The sequence below is a fragment of the Aythya marila genome (genome assembly GCF_965140915.1).
Source record: "Aythya marila genome assembly, chromosome: 2".
Classification (NCBI taxonomy): Eukaryota; Metazoa; Chordata; class Aves; order Anseriformes; family Anatidae; genus Aythya; species Aythya marila.
Window position 1 is genome coordinate 109291041 of NC_139043.1, and position 20902 is coordinate 109311942.

General features: G+C 35.8%; 1 protein-coding gene across 4 annotated transcripts in view; it reads left to right on the plus strand.

The window, feature by feature from the left end:
* PCMTD1 (protein-L-isoaspartate (D-aspartate) O-methyltransferase domain containing 1) overlaps nt 1-20902 on the plus strand; it is a 41521-nt gene that overhangs the window by 13125 nt on the left and 7494 nt on the right. The window contains exons 2-4 of one of the 4 annotated variants that reach the window (XM_082755238.1): nt 849-956; nt 5462-5887; nt 9642-9744. In XM_082755238.1, coding sequence (XP_082611364.1) covers nt 5581-5887; nt 9642-9744 — 410 coding nt within the window. In that variant the 5' untranslated portion in view covers nt 849-956; nt 5462-5580. Of the gene's footprint in view, nt 1-848; nt 957-5461; nt 5888-9641; nt 9745-13283; nt 13424-20902 lie in introns of those variants that run through there. The other 3 variants (XM_082755239.1, XM_082755240.1, XM_082755241.1) reach the window with 3 other exon arrangements.

A 20902-nucleotide genomic window follows, 5' to 3' on the forward strand; every position in this document is an offset into this window, starting at 1 on the left:
TCGTGGAGCCGTAAGCCTCCGTGCATCTTCCAAGAGAAGCTTGGTGCTGTCTGTGGCATGTGGTGTGTTCAGGTGGCTGGAGATGGAGGAAGACAATGAGAGCAAGGGCACACCTGGAGCCTTGTGTAAACATCTGTTGAAGGCCTGAGCAGGAGGATCAGTGTTTAAGCTTACAGCAGACTTGACAAACATTTTCTGCCCAAGTAGGTCAATGCAATTCAGGTTAAGTCAGTAGTTGTATCTGTTTACATTCATTTGGCTTAACTTTAATCCTGTGGTCTGTTCCTTGTTCCATTGCTACATGGCAAAGAACCTTGAAGTGTGCTTTGTGTGGAGCGTATTAAATTGGAGGACTGACTGTACTTGTTTCTGTTTAGCTTGAAAAGCTTGTTGAAACGATCGACTAAACAGTAGGTTAGGAGCGAATGCTTTTTCAGTGAGACAAATTTAATAGGCTTAAAATAAACAAATGATGGTATTTCCAATAGAATTCCCCTTAATTCACCAGGAAGTATGGCAGTATACCCTTAAAACAACTGTTTCCTTCCTTTCTAAATTATTTGGAATGAGAAAACAAGTAGCTGTGGAAGAGAAGGCAGATCAAGTAGCAGTTATTCTTCCTAGAACATCTATTTTTTTTTAATTTTATTGTAGTTCAGCAACAAGGCATATGTGTAAATGTTTCAAAAATGTGTGTGAAGAATTCAGTCTGAAATACCTGTGTCCCACAGTTTGTTCTTGTTCTTGAAGTCACCTATTACAGTCACCTCCAGTTCACAGTTCATGTTTTGTCTGTCTCCAGTCTTTGCACGGCAAAAGTAATGTTACAATTTCTCTTTCCTTTTCAGATAGTAATCAACCATTCTGTGTATTCGTGAAGTTCTGCTGAAGCCTTAGATTTAGCACTGCAGTTGGGAGCTGAATTTCTTCTTACTGTGGCACTTTCACAACACTTGGTAAGAAATGGAAAGCTGAACAAAAAATGGGGTTCTTTGGTTTTAGGAGTCACTGGGTGGGACAAGAACAGGTGAAATACGATCTCAAGTTCATTACAGCTGTAGGAGTGGCAGAAACTTACTCTAACAGAAGTAGGTCTAACAACTGAAACTGAGTGAGCTGAAATTGTAAAACAGACTTTTTTTTCAGACTCTTACATCATGTGTGGTTAATTCCTTCCTATTGACAGTCATAGAACATTCCTCGTTAAGTAAACTCAACAGCTGGCTCCTGTGTCTACTTTTATGAATACTTTTGTGGCTTACCGTCACCTTTTCTTCCCTCTGTATGCTGCTCCCCCCAAGAAGGGGGAAGGTTCACCAAGCAACTTTGCATACCCGCTGTGACTTGCGAGGAATGCGCCACAGTCTGAATTTGATATGTGTGGGATTGTCAGGGATGATATGCTAATGCAAAGAGGACTTTCTCAGAATGCATTGGTTCTGAGGAGCAGACTTTAATATACTTTTGATCACATCTGTTATGCTGCTCATACTGTTTTTCATCTTTTGAAACAAGACAAGAGTCAAAATGGTAGGCTAAAATAACTCACATTTTAAGGAAGTCACCTCTATGGGGTCAGGATATGCCAATATTAGTGTGGTATCCAGTCTGTTTTAAGTAAAGCATGTAGTCCTTACTGATGCGAGGAATTAACTTCAGAAGCAAAAAACAAAACAACAACAAAACTAGCTTCTGAAATGTGCAAAATTTGTGTCCATTTGAGAGCTGGCAAACAGAACTCGACTAAACGTGCAGTTACTAACCTTTCAGACAAGAGTTTGTGGATTATAAGAAGTTTAAGAATTAAAATACACTCAACTTGTTAACACTTCTTAGGTTCTCATAACCCAAGAACCTGTTTATTTAATGAGACAATACATTTAAAAAAAAAAAAAATCCTCAACCTAAGCTCTTTATGATAACCAATTTTTACTGTAATTCCTTAAGTTAGGTCAGATACAGGTCAGAGGTGGGGTGTTACAGTTGTGTGACGTTTTACCGAAATTAAAAGTTGTGATATTTTTATTTGTGGATATGAGAAGAAAATTCAAAGTTGTTCCAATTTATAAAAATACATTCATAAGTAGTGTAGAATGAGAAACATTTTAATTGGTTTTTATCAGTGCATGAACTTTTTATTAAGACTTCATTGTAATTCAAATTCCTAAACTACAGGTTCAGTTGGCTACTGTATTCCAGGGGCTTAGACAGTGGCTGCATTTTGTTAATGTTATGCGCCTTTCTTCTGTAATTTCTGTAACTCTTTGTAAAACAGTCATCAGAATGATCCTTAAGCTCTGTCTCTGCAGGTGTTGCAGTTTTGGATTGCTGAGCTTCACAGTATGCTTTCTGTAAGCTTTGTGGAGTGCAGCTATGTAGAATGTTTTTATCATTGCATGTTATGCTGTGCTTATTTTGGTCCTGGGTCAGCAGTCACAAGGAACCTTGGACTGACTTGCCTTTTTCCTTTAGCCTCTACTAAAATAGCTTGTGGGGTGGCTTCATTTGTATATGTAAAGTTACAGAAAGTTTATCTGACTTCACACATCTCTTGTCTCTGTTAGAAGCAAGTAATTTTACCTTCACAAAGGCAAAAGCTTACATAAAAGCATTAGAAGGAAGTATGTTATGCCTTGACAGAATATTTCTCTACAGCACAGGAAGTTATTTTTCATGAAAAGGTCTACTTTGTTTTCTTTAACTTAGAGTGTTTGTTTGTGGGTATCATCAGCAGAAATTCTGGTGATACTTTATTAACTAACTTCAGGTATCAAATAATCCCAAGACCATAAAATCAGAAAATACCTAAATAAGTTCTATTTTAGTTCAGTGACTATCTTGAAATTGGAAAATATTATTTACAGGGAAACAATTTGCAGTGAAACTGAGGACACTGATAGAAACTCTGTAAAGCTTTAAGTTGAAAGAACGGGCTTTTTCCTTCAGAACAGTTTCAGATTGCCTGCTCACCAGTGGAGTATAAATAGTTAGTGAAGTTCTCCACCTGCTGGCTTGAGGTAGTGAATGCATTCTGCAGGTAGGGCTGAGAGTGGTATTTCTTTTTCAAACCTGTGAAGTAGCTGCATTAATCTTCAAAAACTTGATTCTTAACATTTACTTTCTATTTAAAATTCTTTCTAAACGTATCTGTCAAGACAATTACAGTGCTTTTAGAGTAAAGGGAAGGCAAAGCTGTTTTTGTCACTAGACTTTCACTTGTTATACTGGTTTTGGCTGGGGCACAGTTAATTTTCTTCATAGTAGTAGCTCATTTGCTGTTTTGTGGGGGGTTGTGATGAAGATATTGTTGATACAACTGATGATTTGCCTTATGTTGAGCTGCTTACACAGGATCAAGGTCTTACCTGCTTCTCTCACTGCCTGGCCAGTGAGCAGGTTGGGAGTGCATTTGTGCATCCTACAAGTGGATGTTTGTATCTTGAATATGTAATCTTTCAGCTGAAACAGTTCCACGTGGTATTTTTCCTTCTCCTGTTAAACTTTGAGTTGTTTTTCCCTTTCCTCACCAAGTAACACTACTTGAAATAAAATTCCAATCCTCAGGTTAGTAAGTGTGGGTTTACTTCTGGATTTAATATGAGTTTTTAAGTCTTATTTCCTTCAGAAGCTACAGTGAATGGCTTCAAGCAATGCCTTCTTAGGTTTAGCTCTCCTTTGCAGAGCTTCACTATTCTGTGCTTCCTGGAGTGCTAAGAGGATCAGATCTTGTGCACTGGTGGCTGGGGAAAACACAGAATTAGAAGTTGGTCATAATTTATGGAGATTTCCATTAGTCTTCATGGAAAGGCTTATGAGTACAGTTTTGATACAGACCTGTTACATGGAAGAGGATTCATTAGTGTAAGAAGGTTTGTATTGAACTGTAAATTATGGAGCAATGATCCCCACAATCTAGGTTTGTGAACCTGTTTCGTTCTGGTGACTGCTGGTATCTTTGGTATCTTGATTGTTCCCATGAGTTACTTACTGTTACTGTTACTTACTGCCTAATTTGTACGAAACAGGAACATGCTGGATTTTGTTGGAGTAATCTCAGACAAAAGATAATACTCATATTTCACTGAGCAGTTTTTTTAAATATACATATTTGAAGAAGCAGGTGGATTTGTGTTAAAAATGGTGGTACTTAATGCAATTAAGGAGGGTGAGTATTTCTTTGTGAGCATCAGTATCATGTACTTGAAGTCATTCATGCTGGCGGTAGAATGACTATTTTGTAGAAACTAATGGGATACTGGATTTGTGTGTAGCATGTAGAAGTAAAGCACGGAAAGTGGCACTTGCTTATTTCTGTCTTATTTTGTCTAACATACTACTTGTTGTTGTACAGTTGGAATAATACTTTCAGAAATGAACTAGTCTGCCTTATGTATTGTAAGCCAATATTTTTATTGAGGAAAGTCTACCAAATATTAGGAAAAACAGCTTGTGTTCATACTTGAATTGTGTATTGTTAGATGTGTGGTTCAAACAAAACACAAAGCTGGGGAAAGGAAAGGAGGGAAGTAAGATAACATAACATATGGATCAAGATTCCTTGGGTTTTGTTCTTTTGGCTAAGGTGACTTAATTAAATGTTAACAACTAGCTCGCTGTAGTTACTCTATTAGTCTAGTGCTGGTGGATTAAAAGCTTTCCTTTCCAGTACTCTATTTTGCTAATTCATATAAAATTCAAAACATTAACATCTAGCTTTAATTTAGTGGTTAATTATGTAGTAATGCAGATAAAATACTGCTTTGAAGGAATTATTTTGAAGTGAGCATGTGGTGTGGAATTCATAAAACTTTCTAGTTGCTTAAAACCTAGTAAGATGAGAGTTTTTAGGTACTTAAGGAAATGGTACTCCTTTAGTGGATATGGGAGGCATAAGGAGGATCTCAGAACCGCTCCTGGTTCTCCAGGACCAGACCAGAACAATACGTGGTTATCAACATAAGTATTATGGTTCAACTCAGAAATGAGTATCTGAAATGCATCTCACAGTCATCACTAATCACCTGGCTTTGTCTCCCACTGCAGGGTGACATCACAGCATGTAAACTCAGCTCCTTTTAAACATAACTAAGCTGGCGTGTGCTTCAACTGCTGTTGGACATCTAGTCCTCTGAAGGGTCTAGAGCTAGTCCAAAGACAGCTATTGTCCCCACAAATCTAGGTAGTAATAGGTGACAGGCTCTTAGTGTTTTCACTGTCTGTATAAACTCTTGTGTTGCTTGCTAATGTAGACAGGCCGTGTTGACATACTAAAGGTAAGCTGAAGAGCAGTGGATTGAGGTGGCATGAATCTGAAAGGCAGAATTTTTTTTTATGAAATAAACTGTCCAGTCTATAATGGTTGTTCAATGAAGTGGTCCAATACTAATGATGTTTTATCACCCTTTATTCATTGTTGATTTGTTGGAAACTCAAGTTATGTAAACATCTTTTTTTTTTCCAGGATTCATTTGTGATGTGCTTTTGAAAGAAGAACCAAGAATCCATTACGTACTTAAAGCTTTTTGGAAAACTCCTCCTGATGTATTTTGCAAACTAATTGAATCACCATAGGAGTTCAGCATGGGAGGAGCTGTGAGTGCTGGAGAAGACAATGATGATTTAATTGATAACTTGAAAGAAGCTCAGTATATTCGCACTGAGAGTGTGGAGCAAGCCTTCAGAGCAATTGATCGTGGTGATTATTATCTGGAAGGATACAGGGACAATGCTTACAAAGACTTGGCCTGGAAGCATGGAAATATACACTTGTCAGCTCCTTGCATTTATTCCGAAGTCATGGAAGCTCTGAAGCTTCAACCTGGATTGTCTTTTCTAAATCTGGGTAGTGGAACCGGATATTTGAGTACAATGGTGGGATTAATATTAGGTAACTTTGAATTTTTTTAATACATTGTTTCTGCATATTTTTTTGAAGATTATACAGGCCCTGTAAAATGTACATTTTCAAAATATAGTTCTATACTTGAAACTGAGTGTTTGTGGTTTTACAATATGATAGGTTATCTACAAGCTGTATTCTGATACAGATGTTCACCGACACTTCACGGAGTGTCTTGCAAGGTGCAATTATTCATGTTTGTCTTTTTCTATAGCCTAAAACTTTAATTTGAGAGAAAGGAAACAGTATTTTTTTTCACATAAAATGGAAAAGCATAGAGGAACAATTTGAGTGCTAAAATTTTAGTTTGCATTTTTACCATATTTACACCCTTACTCTAGGTTGTTTTGATTTTTTTCTATTTATCTAAAAAAGTAATTTCTGAAGGCTATATCTCTTGGAGAAACTTAATTGAAAAATAAGTCTCCATGAGCATGCAAACAGCTTTCTCGTGATATGTTTGTTGAATCATTTTGTTGTATTGAATCAGTTCTGAGATGTAGACTGCAGATCTGCAGACTGAGCAGTGTTTAGGTTTTAAAAGCTATTTTATTTAGCACTGTTCTCTGTTCTGTCCTCAAATACACTTCCTATATGGAGAACAGGTAAAACGAGAAATTGTTTTAGAATTTTAAATTTAACCAAGCTATCTTAGAGAAAAATGCTTAAATTCCCAACACCTATATGATAATGAGAATGTAGAATGTGTGCTAGCAAATCAGTTGTTTTTTACAACTTTTCTTATATAATGATGTCAGAATATACCTTTCACAGGTGTAATTTTAATGACTGAATTAAATGGAGTTTTTTTGTATTTCTTTGGTTGCAGAAAACTTGGTAACAAGTGGTACAGTTTTGGAGTATGTTGATACATGCACAATGCTGAAGTGTGAATAGTTGGTTTGTTCATCTGTAGTTTTTGTCATTCATTCTCTGATTAAAAAGTAGAAATTACAAGTAATACATATAACGAACTTCAGTTGGCATCTCTGATGGTCTTTTGTTGTATTTCAGTTCATTGGCAAACTTCTGTTCTATTGTGCAAACAAATAATGTTCATTCACAGGTAAAAGTTAAAACCAAAGATACCTACTCCATTAGAGTGGCTTTGTCACTTTTGAGAGTTTCTATTTATGAAAAAAGTATTTTAATTAGGAATATTTTAACTTAATTTATTTTTTCTAAAATGGATGCTAAGAGTAGTGTGCAATAGTATTCATCCATTTCTCTGTAGTATAACGCTTTGCTTTTTCATTATTGCTTCTGGACTTTGTTTAAACATAAGGTACTGGATCACATATATTGCACCTGTATCTGTGTACTTAACCTGTTATGAATGGTTGTTGGTTGCTTGTTGAATGCTCCTGGGTTTGACCTTATCAAGCAGAATCCTTCTCCTTCAGAGTATTATATACGGAGTTGAAGAAATAAAAATGGAAAACGCTTGTCTTCTACAGAGGGTGAGATTGGCTGACAGCCCCAAGGAAAATAGTTATGATACAGATGTTTCCACATTGCCAGTTCAGGTGCTGATACTTTTCTAGCAGTGCCAAGGAGCCTGTAGCAGTGACTGCTGCAGTGACAAAAGCAGGATTTCTGTGGCTGTGTAGATCATCATTTTCTTACTTTCTGCTTCCTTGCATAAAATCACTAATTATAATAATTATTTTGCTTTTGTTTTAAGCAAAGGAACGGCAGCTTTTATCAAGGAGTATACTTCTGATCAATATAAAGCACAGATATTTTTAAAAGCCCATGTTTTTAAACCAATTTCAGTGTGTAGCGTAATTAGTAACGGAACCATGTGTTCTTTGACAGTAGTTGGACATCTTTCAATTTGACAATATAGTGAGTGTATTTTTGCCATGCTGACAGTGTCAAAATTAAATAGATGAAATTAGTGAGTTGGAACTGGTGAACATTTGCAAATATAGTGACATATATTTAAAAAATTTATATATAAAAAAGGCTCTCCGTAGAGATTGTGTTGCCATCATTAAAATATTAATGTAGTTCAAACTAGGTGATGGAATTGTTTCCAGTTACCTTGGAAGAGACCAGCTAACTTTGGAGAGCAACAGAGGAGTTGGTTTCACTTTTTAGATTAGCTGACTCTTTTTGAAATTGACTTCACTGATGAAAGAATGAAATCTATATCTTTTATTTCTGTTTAGATTAGTTTTATTGTGGTGTATCCTAACGTGGTAGTGTATTACATTCACAGATTTAATTTAAAACGTGGAAAAACCAGCACATACAATTCTTTAGTCCTTTGGTTTGTTAAAACTGAGTTTTGAAAGGAACATCTGTGAGTTTTGGGACAAGTGGGACTGTTTCTAGTGAAGAGGCTAATTTTAATAAAAAGAAAACTTGCATTAGATGCTGCAGTGTGTCATAGAAGTGTAACTGCTGGTTAGGAATGTCATAGGCTATTACTGTGCAAGGGAACATTAGTACAGCACATATTTTAAGGTGTTCATTTAATGCTTCTCTGTGTGATAGATAATAAACTAAAATTGGCGTGAATGTCAACTTTGAATGTGTTTCCACAAGTTCAAAGTACATCCCTTGGATGATGTATCTACCTCTTGGCTGATGCTGAAGAGGTCTTGTGAGCAGCATGTATAGTTATCTATTGTTTGGTACTGTAATAGAAAATATTCTAAACTGCATTAAAATTTGCAATTATTAATGATCCCAGAAGCATATATTAGTGTTTTTTTTTTTTTACTGTAGAAAATGTTTTCTCAGTAACCCTAGGTCTGTTTATTTTTCATTGGTGTCCAAGACAAGACAAATTTTACTCTATTTTATTGGAATAACATCTTTAAGTCAAATATTTAGGTGAGATTTAGAATGCAGTAGAGGATTTAAATGTAAGTTTTTGTCTAATGCTATTGATGTTTGCTTTCTTTTCTTCCCCTTCTCTTATATGTTTCCATTACTGAAGTCTCTGGTCTATTGCATACATGTTAAATATAGAATCCCCACAGCAAATGTGACTATTTGATTCAGATTCTTTCCTGTTGTAGATAAGTCATAAAGCTCTTTCATGACTGTGAAGAAAAAAAAAAAAAAAAAAAGCTTTACCTTCTGGCCCACAAATTAACTTGGAAATATACTTGGATTTGATTGCAGGAAAGCAGTGGTGCAACTGTTACAGTATTGTGAGGAATTAACATAATGCAAGTCAATTGTAGTATTCTAGGTGGAAGTTAATTACTGAATGAGTAAATCAGGAGTGAGCTTCTGATTTAGAAACTTAATAAATAGATGAACCCATGTAGATAAATGTAATACAAAATCTCTGAATTCTTAGGAACTGAGAAGTCTACGATAAGAAAACCTTTCAAAATTTGAATAACAAAATACAGACTAAATCATACTTTGAATTTGTTGTATTCCAACTAAACATATTGAAAAGGAAGTTGCTTGGACTGTCCTACATATAGTCGAGGCTTTCTGCATCCGTCAAGATTTTATGCATCCTTATGGTGAAAGTTGTTTGTACAAAACTGTTTTGCCATGGTTCTGTCCTTGTTTTTTTTGATCCTTTGGCATTTTACCTTGTTTCCTCGTATCTTTCTATCTGTACTACAGATCATTATCTCTGTGTAGAGTATTGGATGACTCCAGTGTTTTATGTGATGTTAGTACTTTACAGACAAAAGGTACAATATTGTTCCATGTGTTTGTGTTGTGCTTTAAAGAAAAACAACAAAACTGCTGTTTCTATTTACAGGACCTTTTGGGATAAATCATGGAATAGAGCTTCATTCAGATGTGGTAGAATATGCGAAGGAAAAATTGGAGAGCTTCATAAAATACAGTGATAGCTTTGATAAGTAAGTATCTCATTTGTCTAGTTCACTTTTCAGCAGTTTTTATTTTGCAATGATGCAGTCAGTTTAAAACAAGTTTAGTAAGGGGAGGAGGAGAATGGCATCACACATGGTAAATGGTATTTGTTGCTGCAACAAAGAACTTCCAATTTGTCGCTCTAATTCATGAGGTAAGTTAAAACTTAAAAAGTGTGGGAGTATTTCTGTTGTGTAATACTTAACAGAATTGATCTCACTGCATTTCTGGGTATGTGTATATACATTCAGGTAAGTGTGTGTGTGTATGTATATAAAGAATGATGTGTGCTATGTAGGTGTCTTTGCATGTATAGGACAATTTATATGTAATTTTTTATAATAAAACGGGGCATCTTTCTGTACAGAATTAACTTTTTTCTAATCTACTACTGTTGATCTAGAAATGAAAAACAGGTGAATTTATCTGATTGTATTCATCTTTACTTGAAGAGATGGACTTTGGAGTCTTCATCTGTGCTGATACACAACTCTTTTTTACTGATATACTTCAGGGTTACAGGGCTGTGAAACATACTGGTTCCACTTACTCAACAATTTATTACTAGTTCTAAGCATTCCTGTAAGAGTCTGCATCTTTGGCCTCTCTGCCTCTGTGAAAGGAAAAACAGGCCTCTAGTCCTCTTTACAGTGAATAAGACTTTCTTACAGACAGTATGTTCTCGAGCACTAATTATAAAGTAGCTGCTGAAAATCCAGATTTTTTTTTTTTGAATTGTCAGTAAAGCATAAGAGTTGCATGTCCTTACTCATTTTCTTTTGCTCACAGGGGAGCAGAGAAAAGTCTTATCTTCTTGCCTTTGTAATGTACTTCAGGAACTGATGTGCTCTTGGTTTTCTTATCTGAAGTTCAGCCCACTTTTTTCCTTAAACCAGACTTCAGGAGCTGTGGTCATAACCATAGGCCTTCTTCCTTCTGCTCCTGCATAAAAGGAGGAGTGTGGAGTATGAAGTTTAGTTCAAAGAGTTGTCCTAGTGTTACCTGTATTCAATTCTGTACTTCAAACACTTGTTAGAGAACTTTACTTTTTTCTACAGAAGAACACAGGGAATATATTACTATACTTACGTAACATGAAATACGAGTATGTGTCGTCATCACTGTCCTGATTTTAATACGAGCTTTTAACCTTAGTTGATGTTAATACATATACAAGTGAGAACTGTGGTTACTCATGATCGTTACTATCGTTACTAGTACTGCATTAATGGCTCTGTAAGTAGGATGTAACTGCCAGCTAATGAATTCCTGTGCGTACCTCTATTCCTGTATGTGTACTCCGACATACAAAAAAAAGATGGTTTTGACTGAAATGCCTTTCCAGTTTGGTAATACCTTTATGTCCATAAATGAGGAGATTTTTGAGTGGAGGGATACCAAAGGAATATGTGATTATTTTTTTAAACAAAATGGATCTGATTAGGTTATGTGTATGAATAAATAGCAGAACAGTGGGGTTTGCACTTTGAAGCTTATAAAAAAAAAAAATAGGAAAAAATTTCAAAGTCGTTACATTTGGAGTAACTGAATGTTACAGTGTGTGTATTGTTTGAAGGAAAAAGGAGCATTTTTTTTTATTAAAAAGATGTAAATGTTCTCAAAGCAGAATAAATGCATTTCTGGCTAATTCAGTGATGGATTGGCTATGGGAACGTTGTTCTGAATGTTGTGTTATTTATACTGATAGTTAAACTGGTCTTCAGTTACAGTGTGATTCCAGCAAGGGAATGGAAGCAGGATGGTGAATATCCTCTAAACTTTGAGTAATTTATACATATATCACTTGGCATATACTTTCCAATAATTTACCTTTTCACAACAGAAAAATTCTCAGCAATGGCTATAGAAGCACCGTCCTCACCACCTTAAAAATATCTGTGAAAGTGCTTTTTGATATAAATCTACTTAGTAATAACTGAACTGTAGATGACATAATACCGATCTGTTTGGATATTGTGTTTTGTGGGAGGCTTTGTAACTTCATGCCTGCATAGCTGATCCTGGTTAACTGTCTTTTAATATAGTTGATGAAGATGGGGTTGTGTTTTTTCTGTGATTGACTGGGTCCTTTCTATATATTATTAAAAACATTTAATTTTGTGCATTGTGTCTAAATCTACTTCTCAAAATAATGTGCTCTGGGTCAGTAAATCAGTAACTTTTCCATAACTTTTTCCTGAATCTTGGTTTGCGAAAGAAAGATGCGAAAAAATCCATGAACTGACTTCCGAACTAATGATTTTGTCGACCTAGTGCTTGGGTGAAAGACTACCAAACAGAAAGGATTCCTAAGGTGTTCAGTGCCTGTCTACTGTTGCACACAGGTGTATACCTAGCAGGTGTCCTTACTGTTCGAAAATGGATTTTATCTGGCAGACTGGTATGAATGAAGCTAGTTGTCTCAGTGGATGTGTGCGTGTTTTGGGGAAAAGTACCTTACACTTGTCAGCAGCCTTTAAAGAGGTATATAGAGGATAAAGCACAGAAGACCACATCATGGTTCCTTGACCATAGTTTTAAAGATGGGGGTTGCTATAAAACTGTGGTCTCCTTTCCCTGTGTTCTTTCTTTGTGAATAACATTCTTCAGTCTGGTCTGAATTTTTGAAGCAGTCTCCTTTTGAAGCAGAAATAAAATGGGTTTTACCTTATACGTAGATCCTTGAAAACCTTCAACTAGGATCCTAAATAAATACTTTATTTATGGTGTTCTTCCACTTAAAGTGATACACCTTTAATTTTGCATCTGACATTGGGCACGGAGATGGGTCATTATGATGTGTACTCCTCCCCTCTCCAATAAAAGGGAGTATTGCTTTGATGCTACTTTTTATGAAGGCATAATCCAGTGCTGTGTAGTATAATACAATGCTTTTTAATGATTACTGCTAAAAATGCTGTTGAAATGTAATATTTTTCTATGATTGGGCAGGTGCTTGACTGAAATCTGACAGCAAAATAAAAATGTACAAAAGGGTTTGAGACGCTCTCTTCAAAGGACATGTTGTCCTTCTATCTGTTGTCTCTTGAACTGTTCATCAGAAGGGAAGCTTTTCAGATACCTGGTTCAGAATGACAGATAATTCCAATAATCACTTGTATCTGTATCCATATCCTACCAATCTATCAGAATATTTTCCCTTTAAATGGAGGTGGAGTTGTTCATTCTGAGAGGTAAAATCATGCCTTGGTTTTATTTGGTAACACCTTCACCAGGAGAAGCAAAGGAGATGTGCTGTCTTCAGCATCTTAAGTGTTGTCATGGTTGAAGTGTAAAAGATTTTAGGTGTAAAGAAAGTTCTGAGTCTGATATACGTGTAAGGCTCTCTTTCATGCTTAAAACCTTAAAGGAATGCATGCTAATTAAGGGGAAAAAACATTCCTTAAGAAGGCTCTATCTAAAACACATTTGTGAAAGTACCAGGCCCCGCTTCACCTGTTTATTGAAGGGGAATGTGTTGTCTTTTCTGCTCCCAGTCAACTTCTAGACCTAGAATATCCAGCTTGGAGAGAGAGCCACAGGGCAAGGCTAGGTTGCCCATCTTCTAGCACCCTATCAAAAACCAAACCTGGGTAAGCTGGTGAAGTCCCTGCTGTGAAAGAAAATCACGAACCCTTCTCGGGATCAAAAGAAACCACTTCAATGGTAAGTGACAAGAACCCTAGTACTACTTCTGGGATAACTGTTATGGGTGAAACTTCTTTCTGAAGTCCTGTAATAAATTGTGTTGGGCATTGAAAAATAGCTTATTCTTCCAACCAAGTATTCGTCTTCCTTGAAATTCAAGGCTAGTGATACAATGTTTGAAACCACACTTTCATAAATGCTAAGTTAAAACAAAGTTCCTTATATAAACATGACGTAAAAGCACTTTCCTTCCTGTGCAGCCGGATAATGATAGCAGTAAAAATCTAAGCAGGAAAAGCATCCCATCTCAAAATCACCTGTGGCTTTTTTCATTTTAAATTTTACTGGTAACTTACTCTTAATTTCAAGTAGTAAACACGATGTGTTTTTAAAGTGGTGAATAAATTCTCCTTGAGGTTGAGTAATCCCAAGAACATAGGACTGTAAGAAATCTAGTGGGATTCTTTGAGGCTAGAAGTTGCATTAAACAAACAAACAAAAAAAAAAAGGGCTTTTGGAATATCCCTTTTTTAGTTGGAGACATTAAAAAGGAAGCAATACACCTCTACCCTATAAGCCAGAATGCTCCAAAAATGGCAATGGGTCTAGTACTACCTAGGAAGAAAAATGTATTTTTAAAGTATTTGATAATTGGAGAAATCCATATTCTTGTTTTCTCAAAGCTACATATAAAATATCTTCTAGAAATAAAAAATAAGTCCCATGGTGGGCAATGTCATTCTTTAGAAGTCTTAAGTTACTGCAAGTTTTGATAGTATTTATAATACTTGTTACATTAAAGTAGCCGATGAAAATGTTCAGTGCATTGCTAACAAATCACTGGCTTCAGAAAAGCCTGCAGTATGCAGTAGTATAGTTTCCAGAAAGAGACTGTTTTTCAGACATCTGTCATTGTATTTAATAGGGCCTTGACAAACTGAAGTGAAAAACTTACTTGACTTCTGTACTTCTTAGGAGTCCAGCTTTCTTAAAATTCACTGCGGAATTAAAGAAGCAAACTGAAGGAATATCTTTTCACTTTTTACCATCATGATTTGTCTATCATGACTTGCAGTTGTGAAGTTTAAGTTCTGTAAACTAGTGTTGAAGGGGAGAGTGAAGTTAGCCCTTAGTTTTGTTTTCAGAAATGAATGGGTTTTGAGGAAACTGAGTATCAGAAATCATAAGCAAGGTAGCTGAAGTCACATGATTGAAGAACCATGACAATCTTGTTGAAAAACTGAGAAACAGAAATGAAGCTGAATTATATCTCTTGCTTACTGTCCTACAGTAATGCCTGGAAGCTGAAAAAAAAGTACAGGGAAAAGACTACTGGATAGAAACTATGCCAGTATCACTTCTGGCTACTTCCGTAATGCTAACTACCATTATTGTAACTGGATGTAAACAATTTCAGTTGCTATTGTAGATCTTAACTTGTATTTCTTCGCAAAGATCTAATACTTTTGTTTATTCTAATGTTTACAGTGTACATGTAGAAAATAGTAACGTGTAATTTTGCAGTAGAAATAGTAGCAAGTCATGAAAATGCATTTATATATGAGCCAGTTTTGTTTAAAGAGCTTGAATGAATACGTACACAAAGCAGAATGAACAATGGAGAAAAATGCCGAAAAAGGATGGAAAGAACTTGCTGTCTTGCTACTCTATTGTTTCAGTTAATCAGAAAAGAACTAACACTTTTTAAAAATTGTTCTCTGATATTACCCATTGCTTTTCTTAAGTTTCTTAATCTTAAGTGTAGTTTTCTTAATTAGTGATTAATCTTAAATTGAAATCACTGTCAGGATAGAACATGGGAAATATTTATTGAGAAATGGGAAAACTGCTTCCTGTATAAAATAAACACCTTTAAATCTGTTTGATACTACTTCTATATTAGTTTTGCAGTACAGTAAGTTGAAAAATGTTAATAAGGCATGAAAATTGGAAAATTTCATTAGTTGCACATTGCTGTATTATGCCAAGCCCAACTGAGACTATTGACCTTCACCTGTGGTTTTCAAAGAAAGTTTTACGTCAGTTTAAAAACTGAAATTGATTAAATGATCTGAGGGCTTCTTGAAGGTTTCCTTCAGATTTTAGGGGTACTTGGAGTAAGATTTAGATTAAGATTTTATGAAATTCTTTTATATAGAAGCAGCTCTTAGTATCATCTTTATAGTACAAATGGATGAAGGAGGCAGAAGTTTGTAGATTAAATTATTTGTAGTTTAAGTCCTTCCAGATAACTTCTAGAAATAATTATTTTCCAGCTTCTGTAGCTGTGTTTTTAAAAAAAAGATAAGCCTGTTTTTCATTTTAGTGAAAATCATTCAGAAGATGCTTACTAATCTTAATCTAATTTGTCATCCTCATCCCCCATTCTGAGGGATCCTTCTGCTAAAAATGTGGTCAACAGTATAGTATAGTATAGGACAAAAGTATGTTACTTCCTTGTCACAGTAGCAGAAATAGTCTATAGCATACATTTTCAGAGTCTCCACACTTTGCAGATTCATTTTAATGTCTGCTTACTAACATATTAAGGGAATTTAATGTAAATCTCATCCTGTGAGTTCTTAAACTGGATTCACTGCTGTTTGCATATTTGCATTAAAACATTTTAAAACTTTACTTTACCCCCAGGAATGGCTGTATCCAAAACTTTGGATGCTCTGGAGTTCTTATTCCACTGTAGCATCATCACAGTTGAAACAGCAAGTATTAAGTTGCCAGCCTCTGTGCTGTAAATTCCACTAATCTTATGTGTACCTGCCTTACTGCTCTTCCTTTGTGTAAAAAAAAAAAAAAAGTCATTTGTTTTATTTTTTGCCTTTTTGGAGCTGCTGAGTGTTACTGTTTAAGTCTTTTTTTTTTTTTGTGAAACTATAGTCCTCTAGACTATGAGGTGAATCAGTTGGAACATTTGATACTGAAATCTCAGACCCTTTTGGAGGGGTTTGAGTTGTCTGATCAAAGAAAGTGGATATGGATGGTGAACAAATACACAGAAATTTTAAATTCATGCTGATAAGTTTTTTTTTCTGTAAGGACTGTGAGCAGCAAACTGATATGAGTGTGGTTAGTAAAAAGAGCAGAAGTATACTATTAGGTGGTGTCCTGCTAATGAATTATAGGAGAGGTGTAAAATATAGCTGGAGTGATAGTGGTTTTAAAAACTGATTTTTTTTTTTATTAGGTAAAGACAGCAGTTTAAGTAGTTCCTCAGTACTCTTTTTTTTTTTTTTTTTAAGCATCTTATGATATATTTTATCCTTCAAACACAAATCTGTTGATGCTAAAGGTTGTTTTTCCTTCAAATTACATAATTTTATGCATAGGTCCATTGAACTTGTACTTGATTCTGTAGAAATGAACATCTCCTACCTAAAAAAAATTCTTGCCTCTGGTTTGATCCTCAAGAGACATGAGAATTAATAATGTCCTGCACTCATATAGGCAGAAGAGCTTGGCCAAAAAAAACATGCTATACATCTTCATAGTTAGAAGTACTTAAATGGTGGGTTGTGTGAATAGGTGTTAGCTGAGGACCAGCAAATGAATTCATGTGTGTGGGGAACTATTAGAGGGTAGGCTATTGTATTGTCATATTTTACTAATATTTTATCACACAAATACTAGATTGGTGGATATGGATACAAAAGCAATAAATCTTAATCTTAGTTCTTTACTCGAAATGTTTTTAAATGGATGTTCATTTTATTAGAATGGTAGTGTTTTTCTTTTGTTGGTACCTATGGAGAATTTCACTTGAATGCATGCAGTGACAATCTACTCCTTAATTATTCTCTTAAGCTATTGTAGTGAATACAAAAATGCCCTTTAAATTCCACAGGTAATTTTTGATGCTTACCTGAAAGCAAAGTGCTGTGGCTGTTTATTTATAATCCTTTTATACTGGGAGGATGGGGGACAGAATACAGAAATACAAAGGAAAGGACAAGATTAGGTCAGCACACTTCAGCTTGAAAGTACTTGAATGTCTTGGGCCATTGCTAAACAAGATCTGTGTGAAATTAAATCTATCCTTGTGGCAAGTGTTCATTCAGACATAGAAACCTGGTTGCTATGCTATCAATAGTGGGAACTCTTAATTTCTCTTTGGTTGGCTGCTTGCTTTTAATCAAAATACCAGATTGAACTGAAGAACCTAGTGTGATCCAAACTTCTCTGGCTTGTTCCAGTACACTTCTTGGCATCTAATCTATGCAATAACATTTTTTTCATGTTACCTATGTAGTTGTCTCTAAGGCTACCCTGGCAATTTGATAGAGATCAACAAAAGGTGAATAACACTTGACATTTCTTAACTCTTTTTCATAATTCCATTTCAAGTGTGTAACTAGATGAAATACTATCTCATCTTAATAGGTAGCTTATGTGACTGTCACTATTACATGTTAAAGCAATAAACCATTCCTTTCCAGCAAAGTTTATAATCTACTAGAAATAGCTCAGTGTAACAGATTGAATAACTGATCTGTTTTGACATCCCAAAGGCAATGGGAATGAAATTTGCTTGTTGAACGTAGTGTCAAATAAGACTGAAATAAATTTGTGTTTGCGGTTAACTTCCATTGTAAAACAATGTGGTTGATACTATTTTCATACAGTAAGACTAACAAGCTTGTGTTAGGGTTGGGCAGGTACTCCTGTTTATTTGCAGGATCTTTCTGTTTTAGAGCACTCCCTTAACAGATTGAGGGGAGGCTTCAGTGAGGTTGAACTTCAACCTTGCTCATTTTGCAAATGGTTTGGGCAAGTTAATGACAAATTCTCATAAATAATATTTTAGGCTCTACTAGAAGATATTCACAAAGGTGCTGGATTACATGAATACCACAAGTTGGTATATTTGTTTATGAATTCTTTCTGATTCTAAGGTGCATGCGTCTTTTCATGATAATGGAATCAGTTGAAAATTAAGGGAGGGGAGAAGGAGTCTAATTTCTTCAGTTAGGTTTATTTTGTATTGTAGTGAGGAAAAGTAAGGTTGACTGTTGTACAGCTAGATTTAAGTCTGTAATTCTCCCAAGTATCAGCCATATATGCCTCTATATTCTTGGTGTGTTGTCACTGTTCATACCATAACATGCAAAGCTGTTAATTCTACAGGCAGTATAAATGGATGGCGTTGGCTTCTGAGCTCAAGTGTTGCCACGATGAGCTACCACTCCAGTTTTTTGTCCCACTTCTACCAGCTGTTAGCTTCTTGATACCCAGAAAAAAGATGACAGTTCTAGAACCCTGTATGATCTGAATGGGCAACCAGCATACCACTGTAGTCTAGATGGGTGTTACCATTGCACTGCCAAGTGAGCTGAGTAGACCCCCTTGTTTTTCATCTGACATGGATTAAGGAGATGTCTTTGGAAACTGCATGTATCATAGTGCTCTCAGAAGTCTTTCAGGATGCTCCTGCTTTTGACAAACTGGGTTGAACTAGCTGAAGCTACTGGGGTGAAGGAGGTATTTTTGAAGTAAATGAACTAACCAGTACCTGTCTGTCTGGGTAATAAGCCATGTCTCCACAAATTTGTACTGATAACATGGTCAACCCACAATGTAATGCCTCTATAGGCAGAGTTGGTCTCCACTGCTTAGCCTGTCTGATTCTTACAGGTGTAATAGGAAGCCACATCTGTGTCACTGGCACTTAGCGTCTTTCTGGCTTCAAGCTGTGAAGCTATATGAAAAACTTTTTTTAGCGTTTACTGTATTTATAAGCCCTTTTTCATCCAGGCTTTGTAAATAGTAATGTCTGTAAATAGTGTCTGGGAAATGTTTTGTGGGTCTTTGTTTTGTGGTTTTGCATCCTTGGAGGATTTGGTGTTTGTTTTCAGAGGGTGTGACCGGTGGCTTCTAGTAGAGGAGGCAGTTCAGAAATACTGGGTAATCCTCTCAGCTTTTGGAGGAGCATTTTACTAAAAAGTTGTGAAAGTTGCCAGGTTAGGCAGGCAGGCAGGCTCTCTTCTGTTGTCTAAGGACACAGAACCAGTGAATGTCATAAGATCTAAAATTGCATTTTAGAGAAGTGCTTTATTACCACCTGTTCTTATTGTACTTTCTTAAAACTTCGAAGGGTACCTTGCTCAAACCTAAGTTAAATCAGTGTGTTGATGCTTGCCTTCATGTGTAGGCAACCTGAAATTAAAACTATGTAGAACTGTCAGATCTTCACTGAATGTTGAAAAACGCACAATTTTTCACATACTTGTGAAATGAGATGAGTTCTTCAGTGAAGTAATGAGTGCTTTGGGTTTAATTTTCTTCCTAACATTTAACCTTGCCTTACATGTTTCCAGATACTTCTTTCTTCCTCTGAAATTATTTCATCCACAGTTCAGGCTAGCTGTGCCTCGTTGTGTGCAGTTCTTCCTCACTCCCCCTTCCTTTTTTTCTTCTCAGTGTTTGTAGTTTTCATTTCTTCCACTGGACATGGGTGAGGAAATAACATGGACTGTTGGCCACATACATCACATAAGGGAGTTTCAGTTACTTGGTTGGTAAAGGATTCTGGGGTTTGTCCTTGACTAGTCAAAGAAGGAAGACCTGAATTATTTCCAAGGTCAAGCACCTCATCTTGGAAATAAAATAGACTAAGCAAAAAATTTAGTTTAATAGAATTTTAATTTGTGAATGGCAATACTGTAGATCAGAGTCAGCCAAGCCTTATGGGCCGTATCCCTAAGCAGTGACAACTTGGTTACAGTGAAGCCTGGCAGGAAATACTGATTTGAATGTTGTTAGTTGTACTGGGACTTCCTACTGCAAGCCAAGTCAAAATTTCCTTTTGAATGTCGGCTATAAAGTTAATAAAATGGCTGTATGCATTCAATGAAGTATTTAGAACTCTTCAAGTTTATTTTTTCCTGGGTGAAATTTGAGGGGTCTTGGATTTTGATACTGTCAGATGACCTATGAACTACTTCATGCCACAACAAAGTGTTAGACTTCACTTAGTGGTTTTTCCAAGAAAACCGTAATTCTTTTCTATGAACAACTGTAACTTCTCATCTTAAAGTGTCTGTGTGGTGGGGCAAACAGTTATTGGCTGAATGTTGTTGGTGTGTGTGTGTGTGTGTATAGAGAGGTGTTGTGTTTCTTTAAACAAAGATGTAAATTACATTATCATGGCATTAACAATGTAAGCAATAATGTGTTGTGGAGACCTGGAAAATGTCAGGAAAATATCATTGTAATAGAAAACATACACAGCTTTGGAAATAAAGTTCTATCCCATGCATCTTTTCTTTGCTATTTTATGCAGTGTCCAAGAGAACTTAGTCCTTGCGACTACTTTTGGCAACTTCTTTTATATGCTCAAGTCCACTTAAAGGCAGTTATGTAACTTTCATTTGCTGATGAAAATTAGAACAGATGCTTCTCAGAACTAATATTATATTCCCTTTCTTTGTGTGTAGTCCAATTTTTTCCATTAAATTCTATTTTGGAGAAAACCAGATTGGGCTC